Genomic DNA, 22,467 nt, shown 5'->3' with positions numbered 1-22,467 from the left:
TACAGGAAATCAAGCAGTTCTTTTAGGTTTTTGTTAATATAATCAAGTTGAACATCTCCTTTCTATGCAATTAAAAGCTACATAAACAACAAATTTAATTGGCAGGCAATCAAATCTAAATGGAAATTGGAAAAATAAAAAACGGTAGAAACATCCGCCTTGGTGACATCTACCTTGGGCCCCTACAAAATCCAGGATTTCTCTCAATCGCATTTCTTTTGCCCTGGTAATCTACTCTCTTTAGCAGCCTTGTCAATAGCAAGCAAGGTTTGATTAACTACCTCGTGAGCTGCAACAGACTTAAAAATGCAACTGACAATTCTTAGCGTTCCTTGTTCTTTTTCTTTTTCATTTCTTCCAATTTCCTTTTCAGTTCGGTTATGATCTTATCCTGGGCGGTGATTTCAAAATCCTTTGTTTTTATTTCTTGCTTCAGTCTTTCAATCTCTTTCAAGTGGTCATCACACTGATTTAACTCCTGTTTCTTCAGTTCTTGCTTCAATCTTTCAATCTCTTTCACGTGATCCTCACACTGGTCTATCTTTGGTTTCTTGGGATCGCTTGAATCCTCACCCTCAAAAGATCTCTTTTTCTGTGAAACATGGCTATCATGTGTCATTTTGCGAACCCGTATGCCAGCAGATCCTCCTGTGTCAAGTTGAAGTGCTACTAGTTTTTGTGGCCGGCCAGACGTGTCCTGAAATATGAGAACATTCATTCAGCATACCTAAAATCCGAAAATTTGCAGGCAGTCTCCCAAACAAGCACAGATTAGGTGCATGTATTCACAGAATTTGAATTCACTCATTCAACCATATTTAAGGCAAGGTTGCAGCGGAAAATAGAATCCCGCAGCAGAGCACAACAGCTCATGATGCTCTGTACTTGGTGGATCAAGAATGAACTGTTTGAAACAGAACTTATCTTCCAAAGACATGAAAACTAGCAGTAAACTAATACATGTATACATATTTAGATATGGCACAGCAACTAACACATACCTTTTCTAGGCTGCCAATCAAATTTTCAAATGCTTGGCATGCCTCTTCTGGATTCTTAAAGATGGCAAGCACAGAATATCCCACTCCCTGAATCACCTTATGTGTCTGCCACAAAATTATTCATTGCATTAAAAACTAAGCATGGAGTAGCATACAAAAGGGAATGAGCTCGATAAATCAAAATTTAATAATTCTAAGATTCAACCAAGATGCTAAAAGTTCACTATTGGCCACCAACAAACCTGGAGAAAGGCTGTCTGAGGTCAATTCATTCGAAATTGGGTAGGTTGGGAGGAATGCAATGATTCAAATTGTTTCTTACAGTTATCACACTAAATAGTGGATTCCTTTTCAAACCAATATTGCAAGATCCATACAATTTTGATAGCTTCTTCAGGTTTGCTACAAATGTGTTAAATATGGAGACATATCAAAATGAACTCTTTTCTCTACTTTCACATGCATGATTAAAATGGATGAGAAATAAAAAGCTTTGTCTCCACTGAACAATCATATCAGTAACTCTTTTTCATCACCATCATCATCATCATTACTTTGGTGCTGGCAAATGCTAATCAAGTCAAGATATTGTAAGATGGAAATTCTATGGACAAGCATAATGCAGTTGCTATCATGATGAGAAGCAGAGACAACATAAACAGCCCTACAACCTATAATTTACAATGAAAACAAGGTGACAGGTATTGAATACAATCACGTATTATCTTCTAAAGAAAAATTACAACCACATTATCATTATCATATAACTATTCCCGAGGTTGTTCACATGAATAACTTCATCAGAAGCCATTATTCTTCGAGCCCTAATGTTCTCTTAAATTATCCAGGTATTGAATACAATCATGTATTATCTTCTAAAGAAAAATAAATACACTCAACCTTGATTTCAATTGTATAGTTTGCAGGGAACAGTCTACGTAATTTTTCTCGAGGGACAGTAACTGGTATTTTGTGGAGAAGTAGCTTTGCCATTTCTATTTCTGGAACCTACAATTACAAAACAAACAAAAAAATCATTGATAAGCACATCAGTCAAAATTAGAAGTACACAGGAAACATACATTGTAACTTGCATCTTTCACATCTGGTTGAATCAATGGAATGTAATTATCAACTCCACGCTCGATCTTAGCAAGAACAAGTTTCATTGCAGCACATGCATCATCTAAGCAGTTGTGTGGATCACCTGCTTTGCGAAGTTCATAGCCCAGCACAGACTGTCAACAAATAGATGAAAAATCAGCCATGCATCTACAAACCACCAACAGTTGCTTTCTTTGCCTTCTGATGAATATGTGATGGTTCAATTTCTTAACTTTTATCATGGAAAGCACAGAAGCATGTATACACACAAGCAGCTTACCTTACACAAATTATTTAAGGAAGGTGAACGTCCATCTGAACTTTTGAAAATAAATGACGTATCAATCACTCTTGCATGGTCTATCTTTAGTGCTGTCAGCAATAAACAAATTGCAGAAGGGAGAGTGTCAATGTATGACCGCATTGCAACACAAGTTCGAACATCAGGTTCTATCATCATTTACCCAACCAAAAAAAGAGCTCAACATAATACCTTGTAGGTCATTATATAAACTATGGCCCACTAAAATAGTTCCCCTCGATAATAACTTCTTCATGGATATCTGTAAAATGCATGGATTAGCTTCAGACAAAGAAGACCAAATGACAATCTGATATAATAGGTCACCCATTAATGAACCTGTATATCTGCAAATGAACAAGACGCTCCATCCAAAACTTCAGCAGTAACTCCAGTAATCTCAGTTCTATAATCTTCAACTGGTTTGCATGGATTCACTAATTCATCAAGTTTTACCTGAGTGGATAAAGTCCAAAGTTACTGTGTTGAAAGGTGCCAAAATAATCATGTATATTTTATGGCTCAATCATTTACACTTCAGTTAGGCCTCAATGATTAAAAAATAGATCTCTGAAGGGCTTAAATTATACCAAACAAGCAAAAGCCAAAAAAAAAAAGGATCTTTTATACCTTTAAATCCGCATCCACCACACACACCCTCACTAAAGCATCGGTACCATCTTTACAGAGAACCATCTCACAATCAACAGCAAGCATTTTATTATATCTTAGCAGCTTGGGCTTTTTCCGGACCTTCGTTACTGCCCATCCCTGCTACATCATTTCCACAAGTTAACAAGAAGGCAAACCAAATTGACTATAAGCATCACAGCCACAAAGTGTCCAACAAGATTTAACTATAAGCATCACAGCCACACAATGTCCAACAACATTTAACTCTTATCGCAGACCTTCTCATACGATGGAAGTGCATACTTTGACAGGTAAAGTGGATGTTCAAGAGTTGAACGAACCAGCCTCTGCACAGCCACAAATGCAATACCCATGATTAAAACAGATCTACCCATGAGAAAACGGAGAAACACATTTAACAACTATAAGACCAATTGCTTGATGGACCATACCTGTTCAGGTGATTCATTTTCCAGAGATTCTTTCATAGTTTCTTTCAACATCTCACAATTCGAAAGCGACCGAAGCACATTATCAACAAACTGAAAACAGAAACATTGATAAAATTCAATATTCAATAACATCTATTTTAAAGAAGTGGTAATAAATTAATCACCTTCAGGCCATCCTCATCAGTAAAAGTTTGAAGAAACGCAACGAGTGAATCGCGTGACCTTCTCGCCGGATCACTAAAGCCAGACCCAAACTTCTTCTCATAAACATTTAAAAACTGCTTCCAGCTTCCTTGACTACCTCTCCTTCCTTGCTTTTGAGTTAACTTCACCACTTCAGCAAGCACCTGTTTCACATTTCTTTTTATTAGAAAATGAAAATACTACTTTCATAACAAGCTCAATATCTGCAAATTGCTAGCCTTAGGTGAAGTAAAATCAAAATCAGTACGTTTATGAGTACGGAGACGGGGACGGAAGTTACCTTATCCGACGCGGCGGCTACTCTGTTGGCGAGGAGGTTTTTGTCCATGATTTTTCCGAGGAGAGAAACTAAGGGAGACGGAGGAGAGAGGCGGCTCGAGATATAATAACGGACCGGAAAGGAAGGGTTTTAGAGTTTGGGGGGTTTTCGATTCTTTGGTGTTTAAGTACTGTTTTGTACTGTAATTGTTGCGGTCGTTATTTTTAAAAACAATATATATTAAAATATTTTTTTATTAATTTTTAAATTTATTTTTAATATTATCAAATTAAAATAATCCCAAAATATTAAAAAAATTAATTCAAAAAAATTAATTTAAAAAAAAACACAGTATTATTACACAAACAAACATTTCATTAAAAACTTTAAAGTCAAATACCTATTCCTTTTAATTTTGGCTATTATGCAGTAGAGTTCATCATTTTCGGTTCAGCTCGGTTTTTATAAAAAACAAACAGTAACCAAACCAAAATTAAAAAAAACTGAAACCGGTTCAAAACGATTGATTTCGGTTCGGTATTTTAGGACGAAAACCGGTTCAAACCAGATTGGCTCGGTTTTTCTGGTTTGGCTCGATTTTTTCTGGTTTTGGCTCGGGTTTTTCCTGTTTGACTAGGTTTTTTTGGTTTGAGCTAGGTTCGGTTTGGTTTTTTTGATTTTTTGCTTATAAAACCGAAACCAAATTGAACCGAACCGGCCGGTTTTCTCAAAATTTTAATCGGTTTTTTTTACGGTTCGTTTTTCAGTTATTTTTTTTCCAGTTTTCTCGATTTAATCGGTTTTTTGGTTTTTTTGTTCACCCCTATTATGTAGTAGTTGATTATTGTTTTAAGACAATAAAAAGATAAAGACAATAAAACAAAAACTTTTTTTATTAAAAAGAAAAAGAAAAGATATAAACAAAAATTTATCTCAAGGATAATTTTTAAGTAAAGTTTTGTATTTTCAAAACATGAGGTATAAAAAAGATATGTTTTTAAAGACAATATTTTTTATTTTTTATTTCTAAAATATCCTTGTAAAAAATTCTCAATTCCAAAATTATCTAAATAAAACATGTAAAGATAAAAATGATTATTATCATAATTTTAAAACTCAACTCTGGAGTCGATCCGAAGTAAGGCCCGGGTCATAGACCGAGTTATATTAATAGACAGGAAATGAAGGGTTTTAGAGTTTGGGGGGTTTTTGATTCTTATGATGTCTTAGATAATATTTGGTATTGTGGTAGTAGTTATTTTTTAAAGTGATTTTTACTTGAAAATATATCAAAATAATTTTTTATTTTTGACATTACTACACCAAAACGATTTAAAAACATGTAAATAAAATTAATTTCAAGCAAAAAAATTTAATTTTTTTCAAAAGCATGGTGCTACCACAAAAACAAACAATGCCTTAAAGACTTTAAAGCCACATGTCTATTCATTTTAATTTTGGCTACTAGGTAGCGTGTAGTTATTGCTTTGGGAACGATAAAGGGATGAAAACATTGAAAACATAAACATGTTTGGTTGAAAAGACAAAAATAAAGATATAAACATAAATTTTATCTCTCGGGTGATTTGTAAGTGAATTTTTATATTTCCAATATGTTTGATTGATATATCTCCAAAGACTATATTTTTTATTTTTTATTTCTAAAATATAATCGTAAGAAACTTTCAATTCTAAAATTATCTAACTAAAACATGTAAAGATAAAAATTATAATTACCATAGTTTTAAAACCTAATTCCAAAGTCAATCTAAGACAAAGCCCATGTCACTATTCAAGATCCAAGTCATAGACCTAAGTCAACATAAAAATAAAGTAATTATTATCATAGTTTTAAGAATTGGCTCGAGGATCGACTAAGGATAAGATCCGAGTTAACTTTCAGAATAAAGAATTTAGGGGTTTACCCGAGGCAAGTGTCTAGTCACGGATCAAGAGGGTCAACCAGCGTTGATCCAAGTTAAAGTAAGGATAAAAGTTTTTATTATCATGGTTTTAAAAATCAACTCCGGAATTGATTGGGGCAAGGCCCAGGTCACGAATTGGGAGGGTCAACCCAGATTGATCCGAGTCAACGTATAAATGAAAGTGATTATTATCATAATTTAAAACTTGATTCGAGAGTCGACCCAAGGTTAGGTTCAAGTCATAGGTTGGGAAGGCCATCTGGTTGACCTAAAACAATTTAAAAAATTATCAAAAGAACCTTGTTTTGACAAAAAAAAAATAACGGGTTCTTAACCAATGTTTTATCTCGAGTCGACCTAGTTTTTTTATTGGATAAGATCGAGTCAATTATTTGTCTATTTTTTTTCTTAAACCCAAACTAGTCCAGACCCTAGATCTGTCGGTTCTAGGTCAACCCATCAGGCCAATCTTGGTTTTATACTTAGAGTTATTATTATATTATTAATTTCAACCCTCAATATAAACTAAAGTAAAAAAATAATAATATCTAATTATCTTTTTAAATATGTAAGTTTGAAAGTAATACATATTAAAGATAAAATAGACTTTTTCATATTTTATTGTCTTATCCACCATAACTAAATAGGATAGAGAGAAAATCATTTTGTCTTGTATATCATTACCAAACATAATTTTTTATTGATTTTTTTTTATCTTGTCTCTTATATTTATTGTTTTTGTCTCTTCTCTCTTGAAACAATAATCCAACGATACATTAGTTTTATTGCTTACACAAAAAAGTAATGATATATTATTGTCTCTAAAGTTCACTATCATGGTTTCTAAAGTTCACAAGATTTTAAATAAGTCTTGAGATAATAAATATTATAAGATTAACATAATTTTTCATTGTAGTTTGGTCTTTAACTTAACTAGTTTCTTTACCATTGTATTCTTTCTTTATTTAATATTTCTAACAAGTTTTTCACGATAAATCTGTTTAATAGTTAATATTTAAAAGTATAATGATAATATAAAAAAATCACCAAATGATTCCCCTTAAAAAACAACTAAGGTCCAATTAAATTAAATAATTTGTTGAATTTCAATCTAATTTTATTATTTTTAGATTTTCATTATATATGGGGTAAAAAAATTAAAAATAATGACATGAATAGAAATTTTATAAATCATTTTGTTTAAAGAAGTCTTTTTATAGTTAAAATTATAACAATGACATTGTTTAATATTTTTGTAAATGATGTAATTTTTATTATTTTTAATAATACTTTCTGAGTTTTGATGGTTAAAATAAAGTGTTAATAAGGTATTATATAAGTTAGAGGTGATTCAAACAACTTATTTTATAGTATTATTTAAGTATTTATATGATGCATAAATAGACATAAAAGAAAAGGTGAAAAACAAAGGATAATGAAGTTTGTTACAAATTAAAACTTTCAAAGACTAAAAACTCCATGAATATGAGAAAACACCAAAAATATTTATTTTTTATTCATCCAATGCTCACTTGTCAAAATGATATTACAATCCTTGTTATATATATATAAACACTAGAAAACCCTATTAATTCCGAATAGAAAAATAATTCCCTTCAAATGAAAAAACTAGAAAAACTTAACAATACTACATAGAAAATAAATAAAATTTCTAAACTAAAAGATAAGAAATAAAAATATTTCTTTTCCCAAAAAGCTCCAGCATTAATCTCATTGGATTGAAATGAACTTATCTTTGAGTTTAAATTGTTCGTGGTATAAATGCTCCTCAGTTGAGAATCGCCCTCGAGTTCATATTGTCCTTCATCATGAAAACATTCAATATAAAATTTTCCAAACATAGCCTCCATTGGAAAACCAATTATCCTTTTGTGTATGGAGTGCCCCATCATAGATTCATAATACATTTGTACGAGTCTCCTCATCATGAATCCATAATACTTTTGTGTGAGCTATCACATCATAGCTTCCTAATACCTTTGTATGAGTTATCCCATCATGGATCCCTAACTCCTTTTGTGGCCTCTTTTATCATAGGTCCCACCATGATTTCCAATCACAACAAATAATAGCTAACCATAAGAAATTATTGAACTTTGATACCAATTAACACATCGGGGATCAAAGGATAACAAAGTTTATTATAAATTAAGATTTTTAAAGACAATGAATACCATAATCATGGGAAGACACCCAAATTATTTAATTTTTATCCATTCAAGTCTCACTTGCCAAAAAAAAACTATTACAACCCTTTATGTAGAAAAAAATTTAGAAAATACTATTAATATTAAATATTAAAAAAATTATTCCCTTCAAATAAAAAAACTAGAAAAGCCTGATAATATTGATTAGGTAAATAAATAAAATCTCTAAACTAAAAAAGAAAAATAAAAAAATATTTTGTTTTTCTAAAACTATCATGCATCAAAAGGGATTAACCTATATTTTAAGAGTTATATTAACATTTTAGTTTCTTTCTTAATCATATATTAGAAGTTTATGTAATCAATCAAGCCCTTTTACTCCATCCCAAAGGGTGAGGATAATCTAGTAGAGAAAACTCCTTATAAACAATTATATTGAAAAGGCCTATAATCCTTGTTTTTAAAACATCATTATCCAAGTTGAGTTGTAAGGATGGATAATGTAAACTCCTATATAAAAAGCAGTACCATAGATAGTAAGGTCCCGATGAGAAATGGAAGTTTGGGATTAAACAAAAATGAATAAATGACTAAAAAAATAAATAGTTAATGTGATGTGAAATAAAGAGAATGATATTCATAAATAAATTTAAATGTATTGTTGAAGTTAAAATGAGGGTTACTAATCTTAAATTAAAACGCGTAAAGTTAATGACACCGATAACATGTTCTGATAAATAAAAGAACATGGAAAAATGAGAAAATGATTTTAAGAAATTAATATTGTATTAAAGAATAAACAATGAGAAAGAATGGTGTAAAAGAATAAAAAAGAGTGATGGTGTAAGCATCCATTAAAAATAAGATTTGGTAAAATTACCCTGAAATGATAACAAGTTTGTAAATTAAATAAATGATAAAAAGACAAATACAAATATTTTGAGAATATAAAAATGCTCTCAATGATTTAGAGGAATGATTGATATGATTTATGAAAGGAAAGAATAAGGAAATTCGGATTTTGGATGATAAAATCACAAACTAACCAATTTTATGTCATTGTGCATGTCAGATTAGGCTAACATTTTTCATGGAGTTTTATGACATGTTGATGCATCTTGGTTTAAAATTTCAGTTCAATCAGAGTTCAAAAACGCCTTACTATTTAGGTTGGAAGTCAGGGTAACTTGCACGAAAATTAATTAAAGGCATGAAGGAGGGGCATTTTTTCAAACAACTGAAAATTCATCATTCTCTCCCTTTATAACAATAGGCTGAATAGCTATAAGGAAAAAAAAAAGATCAAAACTTTATGTTTTCTCTCTAAAATCTTCAAAATTCTTTCTTGAAGTGAAAAACTCATAAAGAATTCTTGATGATTTGTAAAGAAAACACAAGATTAAAGTGAATTTGGAAAGCTAAAGGAGAGAAATGGCTATCAAAAGTGACGAGTGAAAAAGAAGAGATTGAAGAAAAGAAGAAGTAACTGATTGAATCTTGTAAATTTCTTCTTGATTTTGTTTAGGTAAGTGATGTTAAATCCTTTATATGAATTTTAATGAACTTATTCAAGGTTTAAAGAAATATTAGTTTATTGGATTTTGATTTGAGTTGTTGATTGTTTGAATTAAGTATTTAGAATGTTAAAAATCATTCTAGGTGATGTTCTTGAGCATGAAAAACTAATGGGTAGTGTGTTAACTATATAAAAAGAAAATTTAGACATTTTTATTAGCTAACTTCTAGTTAAAATCCAAACTTGAATATAATGAAATTTGGAACTGGTTGTCTTTATAAAAGTTGTAGAGATGAATGTTATCTTTTAAATGAGACTAATTTTAATTAATTTAGAGTTATAGAACTCCAAATAGAAGTTAAAAACTTAATACAGGTCAAATTGTATCTTGTTGGGCATATTTTATTAAAAGAAAAGCTAAGAAACGTGAGATTTTCACTATAGATATGCCTTTGTTTAATATGAATTGGAACAATAAAATGATAATTTTACCCTTGAAAGAACTCTCAAAATGTTGCATTTTTTGGGGTAAAATATTATTTTTACTATGTCAATTTGTCATTTGATAATTGTTCAGGGGTTTTATTATCCTTTTATCATGTTTATGCACAGTAAAATAACTTTGCTACCCTTAAAAGCAAAAAATTATTTAACTCTGGTAAAGGGTCTTTTTGGGTATTTTGCATTCTAATATACAGCAAAATTATAAATTTAACCTTGGAGTTACAAATAGTGAAGCATTGACACAGGGGTATCATTGTATTTTCAAATTGGTTTTTTAAAAATTTTTGGATTTGTTAGGGATGGCATTGTAATTTACCATTTTATTATTATTATTTTAGTTGAAAAAGTTGTCGGCACGTGTTGTAAACGTGTGAGTGCATAGGAGGCACCATGTATTTTTGTCGACACGTGCGTTGTATTCCGGTAGTTAAAATTATGCTTCTAGTATGTCATTTTGTTCCCTATCGTGTTCTTTTCCATTATAGATGGCACGTGTGACCTAAAAATGAAATGTTTATCATCGGTGATCCTTTTTTTTCCCTTCATTTCTCTCTCCTATCCCTAAAAAACTATATATGTCCTTAATTTTTGTTGGTGTTTCAGAATCCATCATCTTAGTTTTTATTTTTTATTTAGTTTTTTTTTGTTAAAGTTTATTTATTTTCAATTTAGTCCTTGAATTCTAATTTGTGTATATGATGTTTTTCGATTCAATCCTTCTACTTTTGATATTTCAATAATAATAATAATAATGATGATAATAATTTTTAATTTTATCTTTTAAATCAAATTTATGATTTTTCTCAATAGTAATAATATTTATTTTAGTTTGGTCATTTTTCTTTTGATTTTTTTATTTGTTTCCTTTACTTTTTTGTCAAACTTTTTATGATTTTTAATTTTATCCTTTAAATCAAGTTTATAATTTTTTTATTTCAATAATAATAATAATAATAATAATAATAATAATTATACTAACAATATTATTAATAATACTACTAATAGTGATGATAATGTTAATAATAGTGGTAATAATAATAGTTTATTATGATAGTAATAGTGGTGATGATGATGATAATTGTGATAGTAATATTTATAATAATAATAATAATAATGATACTAGTGGTGGTGGTGGTATTGAAGCCCAATTATTGATTAATCCAATGTTGAAAAATAAAATTAAAAAAATAAATGAAAAAAATCGAGTCAACCCAAGTTAACTTGTCAAACCTAGATTATGAGATTGTCCAATCGAAAGCAAATTAAAATAAATTATAAAGCCTCATTACCAATAAATTTATTGTTGAAAAATGAAATTGAAAGAAAACAAAATAAGAAAAAAAAACTTGAGTCAACACAGGCTAACTCGTCAAACCCTTAACTCGAGGCATAAGACTTGAATGACCTCATAGAAAAAAAAAACTGAAACAAATTATGAAGTTTTATTCTCAATCAATTCAAATATTATTAAAATATAAAATTACAAAAAAAAAATCAATTACAAAAAGGGTCAAAAATAAAAAACTCTCAACTAAGTTGACCCATAAAACAATACCTAATAAATTGAAAAGCTAAATGCCTAATAAATTCGATATTAAAAACAAAATTGAAAAAAAATGATTTAAAAAAAAAGTAATGTTCCAATTATGAGGGAAACAATGATTTTTTACTTCTCAATTAGTTTCTAATAATAATAATAATAACAATAGTAGGTTGTGCAATATCTCACACAAACCAAATTCAATTTAGATTCTATTTGTTTGCTAGAAAGTAATTTTCTTTTGAAAAATGGTTTTCATGGAAAGTAAAATCCTAAAAAATAGATTATTTTTCGATATTTAGCAATGTCATAAAAGTAAATTGAAAATTGTTTTTTTAGTGTTAAGCTACAGTATGAAAATGAGCTAAAAAATATCTTATTAATATTATTTTTTAAATTTATTAAAAAATAGAAAACATATTTGACAACTGAAAAGGCTGAAAGATGATGAAATTAAAAAAAAAATTATTTTCATAAATTATTTTAAATAAAACAAATAACAATCAAAAGAATAAGATTCAAATCTAATAGATAAAAAAGGTTGAAATAAGATGAAATTGAAAAAAAAAATCTAATTTTATAAATTATTTTAAATAAATAAATAATAAAAAAGTTAAAAGAGAATAAAATTGAAAAAAAATTTAATAAATTAATTATTTCAAATAAAAAATAATAATCATAATAATAAAGATTAAATCTGATAGATAAAAGAAATTTTAATTAAAAAAATAATAAGAGAAAACAAATAGAAATCAAAATAATAAGGAATAAAATTATAAAAATTAAATTAAATCATATTATAAGGGATAAATTTGACAAAAAAACAAATAAAAAAATTCAAAACAAAAAACATAGAAATAAAAAATTTAAAAATTAAATTTGATATAATAACAAATTGACAAGATATTTTTGATTTTTTTATAACTTCTAGAAAGTATATTAAAATAAAAATAAAAAATATTTTTTAAAAAATAAAAATATTTTTTTAATTATAAAGTGTTTTTTTATTAATTAACTTTTCTAATGTTAAATAAACACATAAAATTTATAAAAATTTTATTTGGATGAAATAACTATAGTTAAACTAAATTTTAGTTATGATATTACACACTGTAGCAAAATTGCTGTACACCATTATCGCACCTCCTTGTCCCAAAATGCATGCAATCCGATGCATTGGCTTTGGATTCACTAGAGATTGATTCCCTCTACCAACGTGTTTCACAGAGCACAGTGTAGGTCAAGTGCGATTGATTCCCTCTTTTATGCTTCAGATACAGAATTATCATAGCATCAAGAATTGATTTGTGCACATTTTGACATGGCCATAAGAATACCTAGGGCCCTAGAGTGTATGAAAGATCATGCGAACAGTGTCTTCCATGATCGATGGTGTTAATTCTTTCTCTTCCTAGAACTCCAGCACGCCATGAAGAAACTACCCGGATGTTTTGTCCCCGCCAAAACCAGACTTTAGGTATCCTGTTTCATTGAGATGGCTAACATCACCCCATGTTCTTATGATATGTGGAAGATGTTGATAGACGTATTCAATACCCTTCCTCCAGACTTTCCATGGGGGCAAGCTCGTTGGTACAGTTCTCTGATGACACCCCCATGAGTGACCACAGCAACTCGCTCTCCTGCAATTCGAACCAAGAAACATTATATATTTAACTTGCACCTAAAATGCAAAGTTTTCCAAACACTTGTACTAGAAAATAAGAAAGTCATACTATCAAATGATTTCCACCAAAACTAAAGACGAGATGTTGTTACTGATCTTTTACTGATAATATTCCTGTATGCTTCGCAGCAATTCTCTCCAATGAAGATGTACAGCACTCGTAAAGTTTACCAAGACTTTCTCCACCACCCTGACATGTAGTAAATCAGAGTAACTACTAGCTAGTTCGGAATCAAATTCAAGAATATTAAAGAATCAACCTACATCAAGGCAACTGCTTTGGGATAAACTAGCTTTGGGATAAGTTCTTTTAGTACACACTTTCCAGGGCTTTTAGAGGAGTTTCATCATAAAGACTCGAAGAGATTCAGAAGAGTTCAAGTTTCTTCGACGCATTTCGTTTCTGCATTTGCTCATTTTCCTGATATTAATTTATAAACTTCTGAGAGAGAGAGAGAGACGGCGTGGCACAATGTACTCAAACTTCTTTTTGGCTGGTCGCTTTCCTCAAGCATGACACATGCCTTAAATAGATTTTTGAGAAAGTATGCATGGTGAGGTAATAGAGCATGATGAGGTAATAGAGCATGATGCGGTAGTGTTCTGCACAAGCAATGTCTGAGAAGAGTGCCGGATGAGCTAAGAAGCGACTTGACAAGGGCAGACGATCTTGCTGGGATGAAAAATATGCATGGTAGGTAAGAAAGATGAGAAGATTGCACATATGGCTGAATTTTCATAACAGCTGTGCCGTGAGAATTGACAAGATAGACTGACAATTAGTACAAACAATTAAGGGAACTCATTGAACTAACAAGTTTCACAAAATTTAGGGTTTTAAACATAGCAATGTGATGCCTACATGGAGTTCAATACTTTCCAAATCATGGCTCAAGATTGTCAGGTAGAACTACCATAAACAACATAATTGAACTTGGCCATGCATGTAGGTAAAAACCAAAAATTATATATAAATCAAACCCAAAACTCAAAACCATAGTCTCATCACGTCAGTAATATACCTCAACAATACCACAAGTAGCAGCGATTTTCTCTGCTGTCTCAAAAGCTCTCTTCAAATCAGAAGAACATGCAGCGGACACTTTAAACTCCGTGGTTAGTCTATCAGCCACCTGCAAGAAGTTAGAAAAGAAGATTTTCCAGCATGAGAACAAGAAACGCTAATGCTAATATATAAACCGCACATGAAATACAAATTGGTATCGTGCCACAGCTGCCTGTTCTCTCCCAACTTCATTCAATTCCACATCAACATGCATGTCCCTACCAGAACATAGCAACCAACACACAATCTCATAACACTGAATTCTAATGCAATCATATCATATCATAAATAAAATTTAAAAAAAAATGATTTAATAACAGATTAAAGTAGTTATTATTTTTGTTTAAACTATAATTGCTGGATTCCACATAACCAGTCTCACTGGAATTAACCAAAAAAACGTAATCAAACTGGTTTAAGCAAAGAAATTCAAAATTTGAGGAATGCGCCTGCCTTGCCTGGGATTATTAGAGTACTGAGCCATGGATGGGAATGGGATGGGTGTTTTGAGTAGGTGAGGTGAGATTAAGCTATGCCTGTGCCAATACCTATGATTGATCTGGAATTTTTGAAGCTGCAGAGAGGAATGCTGTTAGTTAAACTTGAATGTTAAGGTGAGATTAAACTTGAATGTTAGTTTTGATTTGATTTTATCATAAATTAATTCTGACGACTCTGTAAAGGAATAGAATTATGTTATTACAACAAAACTAGTATTTCATATTTTTGTGGGTTTTACTCTTATGGTGAGTAGTTGAAAATATAATTTTTTGTACTTTCAATCAATTTTTAAATAATAAAATAAAATATTTAATATAAAGACAATAAAAATCCGACACGTGTCCTTTTAACACCCGGTCAATGATCAAATACAGAATCATTAGAAATGCTCAAGCTTTGGTCAAATATCATCATATCCTGTAATTCGTTACAAAAACTAATTATTATAACAGATAAATTGTTGAAAATGTCAAAGAATAGGAAATAATTAGAGAAGAGATAAAGTCTTCTTTGTCTTTGTGATATGTTCTGTTCGTGTTTTTTAAAAACTTTATTTTTTTAATTTTAAATTAATTATTTTTAATATTTATATATATATATATATGTAATTATCTTAATATAAGAAATAATCATTACAGCAAAACACCACATAACTTTATCCCAAAACTTGGTTTCACCTTGAAATTCCGTCCATCGGATACCCATAAAACTCAAAAAAAAAAAAAAAACTTTGAATTTCGATTCTACATTTCATGGTGGAGTCAACAACTTGCTTGGTCTTTCTAAATTGTACGCCTCAACTATTGCCTAAAAATCAGGCAACAACTAGGATATTTCCTCTGAACTATTTGATTTGAACCCTTCAATTCTTTTAAAAATCTATGAAATTGCTGGTAGTGTATTAAAAAATCGAGTCTTTTTGAAAAAAAGAAAAAAAAAAGGGGGAATCAGTGCCACTTCAAAAGAATAAATAGAATTCAAAGGCTGAAATCGACATCAAAATATATATATATATGGCGAAGGAAGAGAGGGCAAGCAGGGGCAGGCCTCGTAAAATATTCCACCTCTGTAATATATATAAGTGTGGAGGAGATTTTTTATTCTATAAAAATGAGTTTTTTTACTGTAATTAAGTGTGATTTTTTAATTTGAATTTTTAAAATTAATTTACATAGCACTAATATAAATCTTATAAATATAAAATCATTACTTTGTCCAATAAATCCTGTAGCCTGTCAAAAATAAAAATATAAATATGAATCATAAGTAAAAAAATTCAACGAAAAGATTGAAGCAGAGCCATCAATTAATTTATTTTTCATCAAAAAAAAATAAGGTAACTTAAATTTAAAATTTATTTTTATTTTATTTTGAGATGTTTGTTAATAATTTGATGAGGTTTTTTTTTATATAATTCTACCATTTTTGCTTCATTTTTTTTCTTAGATCTGCTAATTTTACCAATTGTTTTTTGAATTCTTGTTATAGTGCTTTTTTTAATTAATTAGATATATTTTATTGGTTTGTTTTGATTATACTTTGATTTTTTTATGTTCTGTTTTTAGCAGAATCACCAAAATTATCAATTTTTTCTCAAGATATATATTTTGATTTTAGGTTGAACCATGAACAAAATAAGAAGAAATTGATTTTTTTTTCAAAAAAAATATTGATAACTTGCAACCTAGTAAATTATCTCCAATATATAATGTTAAAGTTATGATTGAACAACTTCAATACGTCTCAGTTTATAAAGAACCTGTGTTGATTAGTGAGAATAGTTCTTTATTATTTTATGCTTTATTTCAAAGTTTATTGAACATAAATAATGCTTCGTTTTAGCTAATGTTTCTTATATACTTTGTATGTTTATATTTAAAAGATATAAAGACCAACAACATTAAAGTGATGAATATATTATAAAGATGAAATTAACTTCGTTACTTTGATTTAATTTGGTATTTAACTTCGTTACTTTGATTTAATTTGGTATTTCTTCAATTTTTTTACCTTATACAAAGATCATTATATATTTATAATAAGTTATTTGAATAAAACTAAATTATATAAGTTTTTTTACAACTTATATACAATAAAATAAAATAAATATTATATTTTATTATATTAATTATGTTGCCCTAACCAATAATTGTAGCTCCGCTCGTGACATGGCTAACAGGGGCAAACTGCAGAAACTCTTCAGATGGCAAAACCAGAAGCATCATGATGGGTTATTTTAATGATTCAACATATGCCAATCTAGTGGGCGGGTTGTGATAATAGGATAAACACATGAAATAACTTGTGAAGTAACGCTTGTTGAGTCAAATATAAGAGCAGAAATATTAGTGCGATAAGAAAGATGATAGACAGGCAATGATATGCAGAAATTCTTCTTGTTTTCATTTATAACTGCTAACAAAAATTGAACAATACAGAAAGAGGTGCAAGAGCACATCATAAGAACATATCCTGCTAAGAACAAGAATCTAGTAATTAGAGCAATCAATAAAAAAAGAAGGTGACAAATGGAGCAAGAGCTGGTTTCCCACTTTACCATCTCTTACAAAGATCGTTCACAGATTGCTTTTTGAACTATCCCCATGATTCGATGACCTGTGAAAGGCAAAAGGCACTAAATTTCTACTTGCAAAAAGCCCCATCTTTGCCCTAAACTGTGCCAATCTCCCAGTACTGATTGAAGGGCCATCCCCGACAACTACCTGCCCACCCATCACCGGAAATTCCACACCACTTTCTTGACCTCCAACATCACTACCACTAGCGTCCAACCCTTCACTTTCAATAGCATCAAAACTGACAACAAGTGATCCTTTGCGCCGTAACAACCAATCCACAACCTCACTACTAACCCCTCTGCATTTCTTGACCTTAACCTTAACCAAATTCGGACATCCCCAAGCAAGCGCTTCAATTGCAATATCAGAAATAGCACACCCCTTGATGCAGAGCTTCTTTAATTCCACACATTTGGCTGCAATGCACGCAATCTCTGCATCACCAATAGCTCCACTCCCACATAATGCCAACCTCTCCAATCTCCGACAATTAGAAGCAATTGCCGCCATGCTAAAATGCGTAACATGAACACCGATCAAAACAAGCTCTTGTAAATCCGGACACTGTTTCGCAACAGCCATTAAACCCTCATCTCCAATCCGATTAATCTTCCACCCATCAATATGAAGCTTCTTCAACTTCTTACAGTTCTCCGCCACAGAAACAAGCCCTAAATTCGAACACTCAGGATTCTTCACAATATGCAAACTATCTATATTTACACATTTCGAAATGGCTCCAAGCCCAACGTCACTCACTTGTAACCTCTCTAAATGAACATCACTCAAAAAACCATTTCCATTCCCCATTTTTACAAGCACATTATCCCAATCGCCTAAACAACGAATCACTTTCAAAGTCTTAAGCATCTTACACTCAACCACAAGCGGTTCAAAGCAATGGCCATTAACTAACTCCTTCAAACAAATCGATTTCAAACTTAAAGCAGCCGCGCCGGGTACGATCAAGTCGTTCCCATTATTGAAACTTCTAAGTCGCTTAATAGTCAACTCCTCAAGTTTAATACAATACTTTAACAGCATATTAATTCCTTTAGCCCCAAAATTGCACGAACCGCAAGAAAACTTCGTCAAGTTCTTACAATTTTTAGCAAAATCAGCCATACCTAGCTCTGTTACTTCACGGCATCCACGAAGCTTGAGCCGCGTCAGACTCTCGCACTGGATGGAAATCATGAGCAACGCATCGTCGTTCAAGCTAAGAGATTTCCGGTCACACCGGAGAGAGAGTTTAGCAACCGAATCGAATCGAGTAAAGATCGAAGGTACATAAGAGGTTATCTCCGATTGCGCATTGAGAGAAAGCCGGCGGCGGCTTTGACCATCGACGCGCAACCATCGTTTGCAGACAAGGGAGGAGCGTTTGCGGTCAGCGGCGTTGAGGAGTTGAAAGATGCAAGCTAAACAATCGTCTGGTATGCCCTCCGTGAAGTCTGTAAGAGGGCCGTTTTTGATTTCGTCGGTGAAGTCCGAGGGTTCCGGAGAGATTAAAAATTGATTGGTAGGATAACTAACGGTGGAAGATGATTGCCCCATTTGGTGAGTGAAAAGACGCGCCACTGCAGTAACTGGTTTAGACTCTGTCCCCGCTTCCTTTTAGTTTAGCTTTTGAGGTTTTCCAGGACATGGGAGAGGGAGAGGGAGAGGGAGAGGGGGAGGGAGTATGTTGGGGCACAAGCGAAAATGGTAATAAATAATTAGGTGAGCGAGTCACCCGTCAAAAGGTACTGGGGCCGTGTCCTCGTCGTAATCGCCGAGGACCGAGTAGGATTGCGTGTACAAGCAGGAGTGATCGTGGCCGTTTAAAGAAAAGCAGGAGGGAAACGTATTGCTTGTACTTGATTGAGGAATGTGAGGATGAATATTATTATTAATATACGAAGGGAAGGGAAGGGAAGGGAAGGGAAGAACTTGGGAAGGTGGTAGCAAGGAAAGCCGGGTTGTTTTTGTTCGAAGCACTATTCTCGAAGGTCACTCATCATTTCTGATTTCTTTTTTAAGAAAAGCAGAAAATAAAATAAAATAAAAAGGACGGGATGATTGATGCCTTTGACCGGAACTTGCTTGTAACAGGGGGCGAAGTTGAGCTTCTATACTAAAAAACAAACGCACTTCTTCCCCGTAACTACAAAATAATGAAATATATAGCACTCGGATAGAACCGCGTTTGACGCCACCAACTCGTTAAGCAGTCCTTTTCTTTTAGCTATCAACGCATCCGCCGGCCGTTTAAAGTTTTTCAGAAAATTCCCTTTTCTTTTTTCATATATTTTTCTTAAATAAGAAAATTACTTGGAGATTGCGATAAAAGTGAAACGTGGATTCTGTCTTTCTGCCGTTTATATTTGACTCTCGAAGGGTAACGAGCAAAAGTACTCGACGGGGTAAACTAGAATTTGTAGAATAAGTTAGGATTTATGTATAGTAAATTCAAATCGTGTAATACAAACAATTTATTTATTCTTACAATTAGGTATTTAGGTGAAATTCTAATATTGTATCAATTTAAATATTTCATCCAATTATGGAACAACTGATTAGTCTTATAATTTATACAATTTACAAATTTTCTGAAATTTATTTTTTTTTCTTTTATAACTTTTCTTTACATTTTAGGTTGTTTATTTGCTTATGTATTTTACTCTTTAACTTCATCTTTTAACTCGTACTATTTTTTAAAAATAAAAATATTAGATATTTAGTAGAATCTTGATTAAAAATATTATTGCTAGTGAAATATTAGAAAATTAACCCAAAGTTAGAAAGAGAGAGAAATAAGTGAAGAAAACTTGAATTTCTTATCAATTTCTCTTGTGATTTATTGTGATTAGAAGATAAGAATTATATCCACCATAATTAGTTTTAATTTTGGTATGTGTTTGAAGCTTATGAAGAAATGTATATAATATGAAAAATTGAATTTTATAGGCTAAGATGTTTAAATTTGTATTCTTTGTTAAAAATCATGTTCTTGAGTATGAATTAGGAATGAGTAATGAGTTGATTGTTGAAAATTGAAGAGACATTTATGCTTCCCTTTGAATGGGTATTTAAGTCAAATTGATGTAAATAATTCTGAATTTGTTTGTCTATGTTAATATAAAATTGGTATTTAATTATATTTTACGATGAAATAAATGATTAGGTGAAGAGTTAATTACATTGAAAAAAATTAACTTGTCAACTCATTAATTATTTTATATGGAAATATTACGATTTTATAATTTGAATTGAAAATTTAACTTTTCAACTTAAATTGACTTATATTAATCTATTATATTATCGTCTTAATAATTAAAAAAATTCATTCAATATAACATCATTTTATTGTTTTAAAAAAATATCATTCAATATATCTTAGATTTTGAATTCATATATATATATATATTGAAAAAAATCTGAACTTAGATTAAATTATTTTTGTTTTCATCGTACGGTAAGAATGAGGAGGCTTTGCATGTGAAGTCCGTTCATTCAATGCACAGGCAGAAATTTCGTATTTGATATTTTTCAAGTTTCAATCAGGCAGTATTAAAAAAAAAATCAGATTTGAATTCTATTTACTCTGAAAATTGAATATTCAAAAGAACGTGAGAATTAAACTCCATCCTCAGTTAGCAAAAACCTAAACAAAATTTTTTCTCAATTTTATTTCTTCCAAGATTGCCACTTGGGAGGCCAAAGCAGCTCTCGGCAGTCGGCACAAAAAAAAAAAACAAGAAAACAATTATTTTGATATATTTTTAAATAAATATACTTTTAAAAATAATCACTCTGCAACTGTAACAACAACACCCTTTAAATTTCATTATCAGTCGGTTAGCAACTACCCGACCAAAAAATTCTTTGAATCGCTGAGAAAAACGAGGCACCGGCCAACCCCAGCATTGCTTTGACACTCAAATCAACAAGTAGGGGAGTCTCAATCTGTAATCAAAGTCAACGGTCGACTCTTCATTCAATCCAAGGTCAAATACGTTAGAACAGCTAATGATGAAGCAGGACTATTCCAAGTTTTGAAACGTTCAGCTTCGCCGCTATATTATAATAATTTTTGATATAAGTGTATTAAAATAATTAAAAATATTAATTTAATATTTTTTAAGTTAAAAAAAAGGAGGAGAAAAAAAGCAGGAACAGGTCTAGAAGCTCACCTTCAATGTATCAAAGGTCTGGTGGCTTTTGCTTCCTTAAAAAACAAACACGACTGTTCTACTTTTACCACTTTGATGACGTGGCACGTGATCAGGCCCAAATAAATGAGTGCAAAGGGCTTGATTGACGTGGGTCACTAACCTACTCATTCTTATAAATGGATTGCGAACTCTTCTGGTCACTCCTGGCCCAGTAAGAAGCTTCTCTGCAGATTATTTAAATATTTACCTTTACCTTGGTGCTCGTTTCCTCTTTCCTAATTATTATTATTATATTATTATTATTATTTTCATAGAACATTTTCCCTGATTAATAGGAGTCATGTTTGTTTTTTAGACAATAAAAGCATGACTCGACACAAACAAGCATGGTCTAATGATTGTACACTTAGTAACTTCCTTTAATAATCAGGCATGTTCGAACCCAAGTGATTTTACTGTAAAAAAAGAATTGGTTATCTCCTATTATTGTGTGGTTCAAGACCCAACGAACTTATTAAAAAAAATAAAATAAAGCATGACTTGAATTTTTGGGGATTTTAGAGTATCTAATGGTTGCTTTTTAAAATTAAAATATATTAAAAATATATTTTTTAAGAAAAATATTTTTAATATTAGCAAATTAAAATATCAAAAAAATTAATTTTAAATAAATAAAATTTTATTTTTTTAAAAAAAAATATTTAAAATAAACTCTTGATGCCATGGTGGTGGTTCGGACCAAATCTTACACGCTGATTACTGACCTATTACTTGGACGTGGATTGTTGTCTATCATAAACCTAAATTTTTTTGACAAAGCGCGGGGAATGACGACTTGTTACTCCCATTTGACCACAGACAATCCATATG

The 22,467-nt window shown here is 30.8% G+C and overlaps 2 protein-coding genes across 4 annotated transcripts; both read right to left on the bottom strand.

Annotated features, from left to right (window-relative positions):
* On the bottom strand, nucleotides 1-4,139 carry LOC133672386 (small RNA degrading nuclease 3-like). Of its 3 annotated transcripts, none has more exons than XM_062092789.1 (12): nucleotides 3,976-4,139; nucleotides 3,656-3,838; nucleotides 3,492-3,581; nucleotides 3,318-3,386; nucleotides 3,037-3,180; nucleotides 2,746-2,862; nucleotides 2,599-2,668; nucleotides 2,386-2,477; nucleotides 2,096-2,239; nucleotides 1,902-2,009; nucleotides 1,002-1,106; nucleotides 1-697 (listed from the first exon to the last, which is right to left on the bottom strand). In XM_062092789.1, exons 1-12 carry the CDS (start codon nucleotides 4,021-4,023, stop codon nucleotides 323-325), a joined length of 1,545 nt encoding a protein of 514 aa, XP_061948773.1. In that variant the 5' UTR covers nucleotides 4,024-4,139; the 3' UTR covers nucleotides 1-322. The 3 variants fall into 3 exon arrangements, with proteins under 3 accessions (XP_061948773.1, XP_061948771.1, XP_061948772.1); XM_062092787.1 differs by having other exon boundaries at nucleotides 2,084-2,239; nucleotides 3,976-4,138; XM_062092788.1 differs by having other exon boundaries at nucleotides 2,084-2,239; nucleotides 3,037-3,177; nucleotides 3,976-4,138.
* Nucleotides 4,140-17,243: 13,104 nt separating this feature from the next.
* On the bottom strand, nucleotides 17,244-19,548 carry LOC133672393 (F-box protein SKIP2-like). Its single transcript, XM_062092797.1, has one exon. It carries the CDS (start codon nucleotides 18,995-18,997, stop codon nucleotides 17,438-17,440), a length of 1,560 nt encoding a protein of 519 aa, XP_061948781.1. The 5' UTR covers nucleotides 18,998-19,548; the 3' UTR covers nucleotides 17,244-17,437.
* Nucleotides 19,549-22,467: the final 2,919 nt, after the last annotated feature.

This window comes from Populus nigra, chromosome 14, assembly GCF_951802175.1.
Source record: "Populus nigra chromosome 14, ddPopNigr1.1, whole genome shotgun sequence".
In the NCBI taxonomy this organism is placed as follows: Eukaryota; Viridiplantae; Streptophyta; class Magnoliopsida; order Malpighiales; family Salicaceae; genus Populus; species Populus nigra.
This window is presented reverse-complemented; position numbering and strand designations above follow the sequence as displayed.

What these genes read in the sequence shown, in the direction of transcription:
- LOC133672386 (XM_062092787.1), bottom strand. Translation starts at nt 4,023, where the DNA reads ATGGACAAAAACCTCCTCGCCAACAGAGTAGCCGCCGCGTCGGATAAG. An exon ending in CCTTAAATAATTTGTGTAAG is followed by an intron (nt 2,240 to 2,385) that starts GTAAGCTGCTTG and finishes ATTTGTTGACAG; the next exon opens with TCTGTGCTGGGCTATGAACT. An exon ending in TGAAAGATGCAAGTTACAAT is followed by an intron (nt 2,010 to 2,083) that starts GTATGTTTCCTG and finishes TTGTAATTGTAG; the next exon opens with GTTCCAGAAATAGAAATGGC.
- LOC133672393 (XM_062092797.1), bottom strand. Translation starts at nt 18,997, where the DNA reads ATGGGGCAATCATCTTCCACCGTTAGTTATCCTACCAATCAATTTTTA.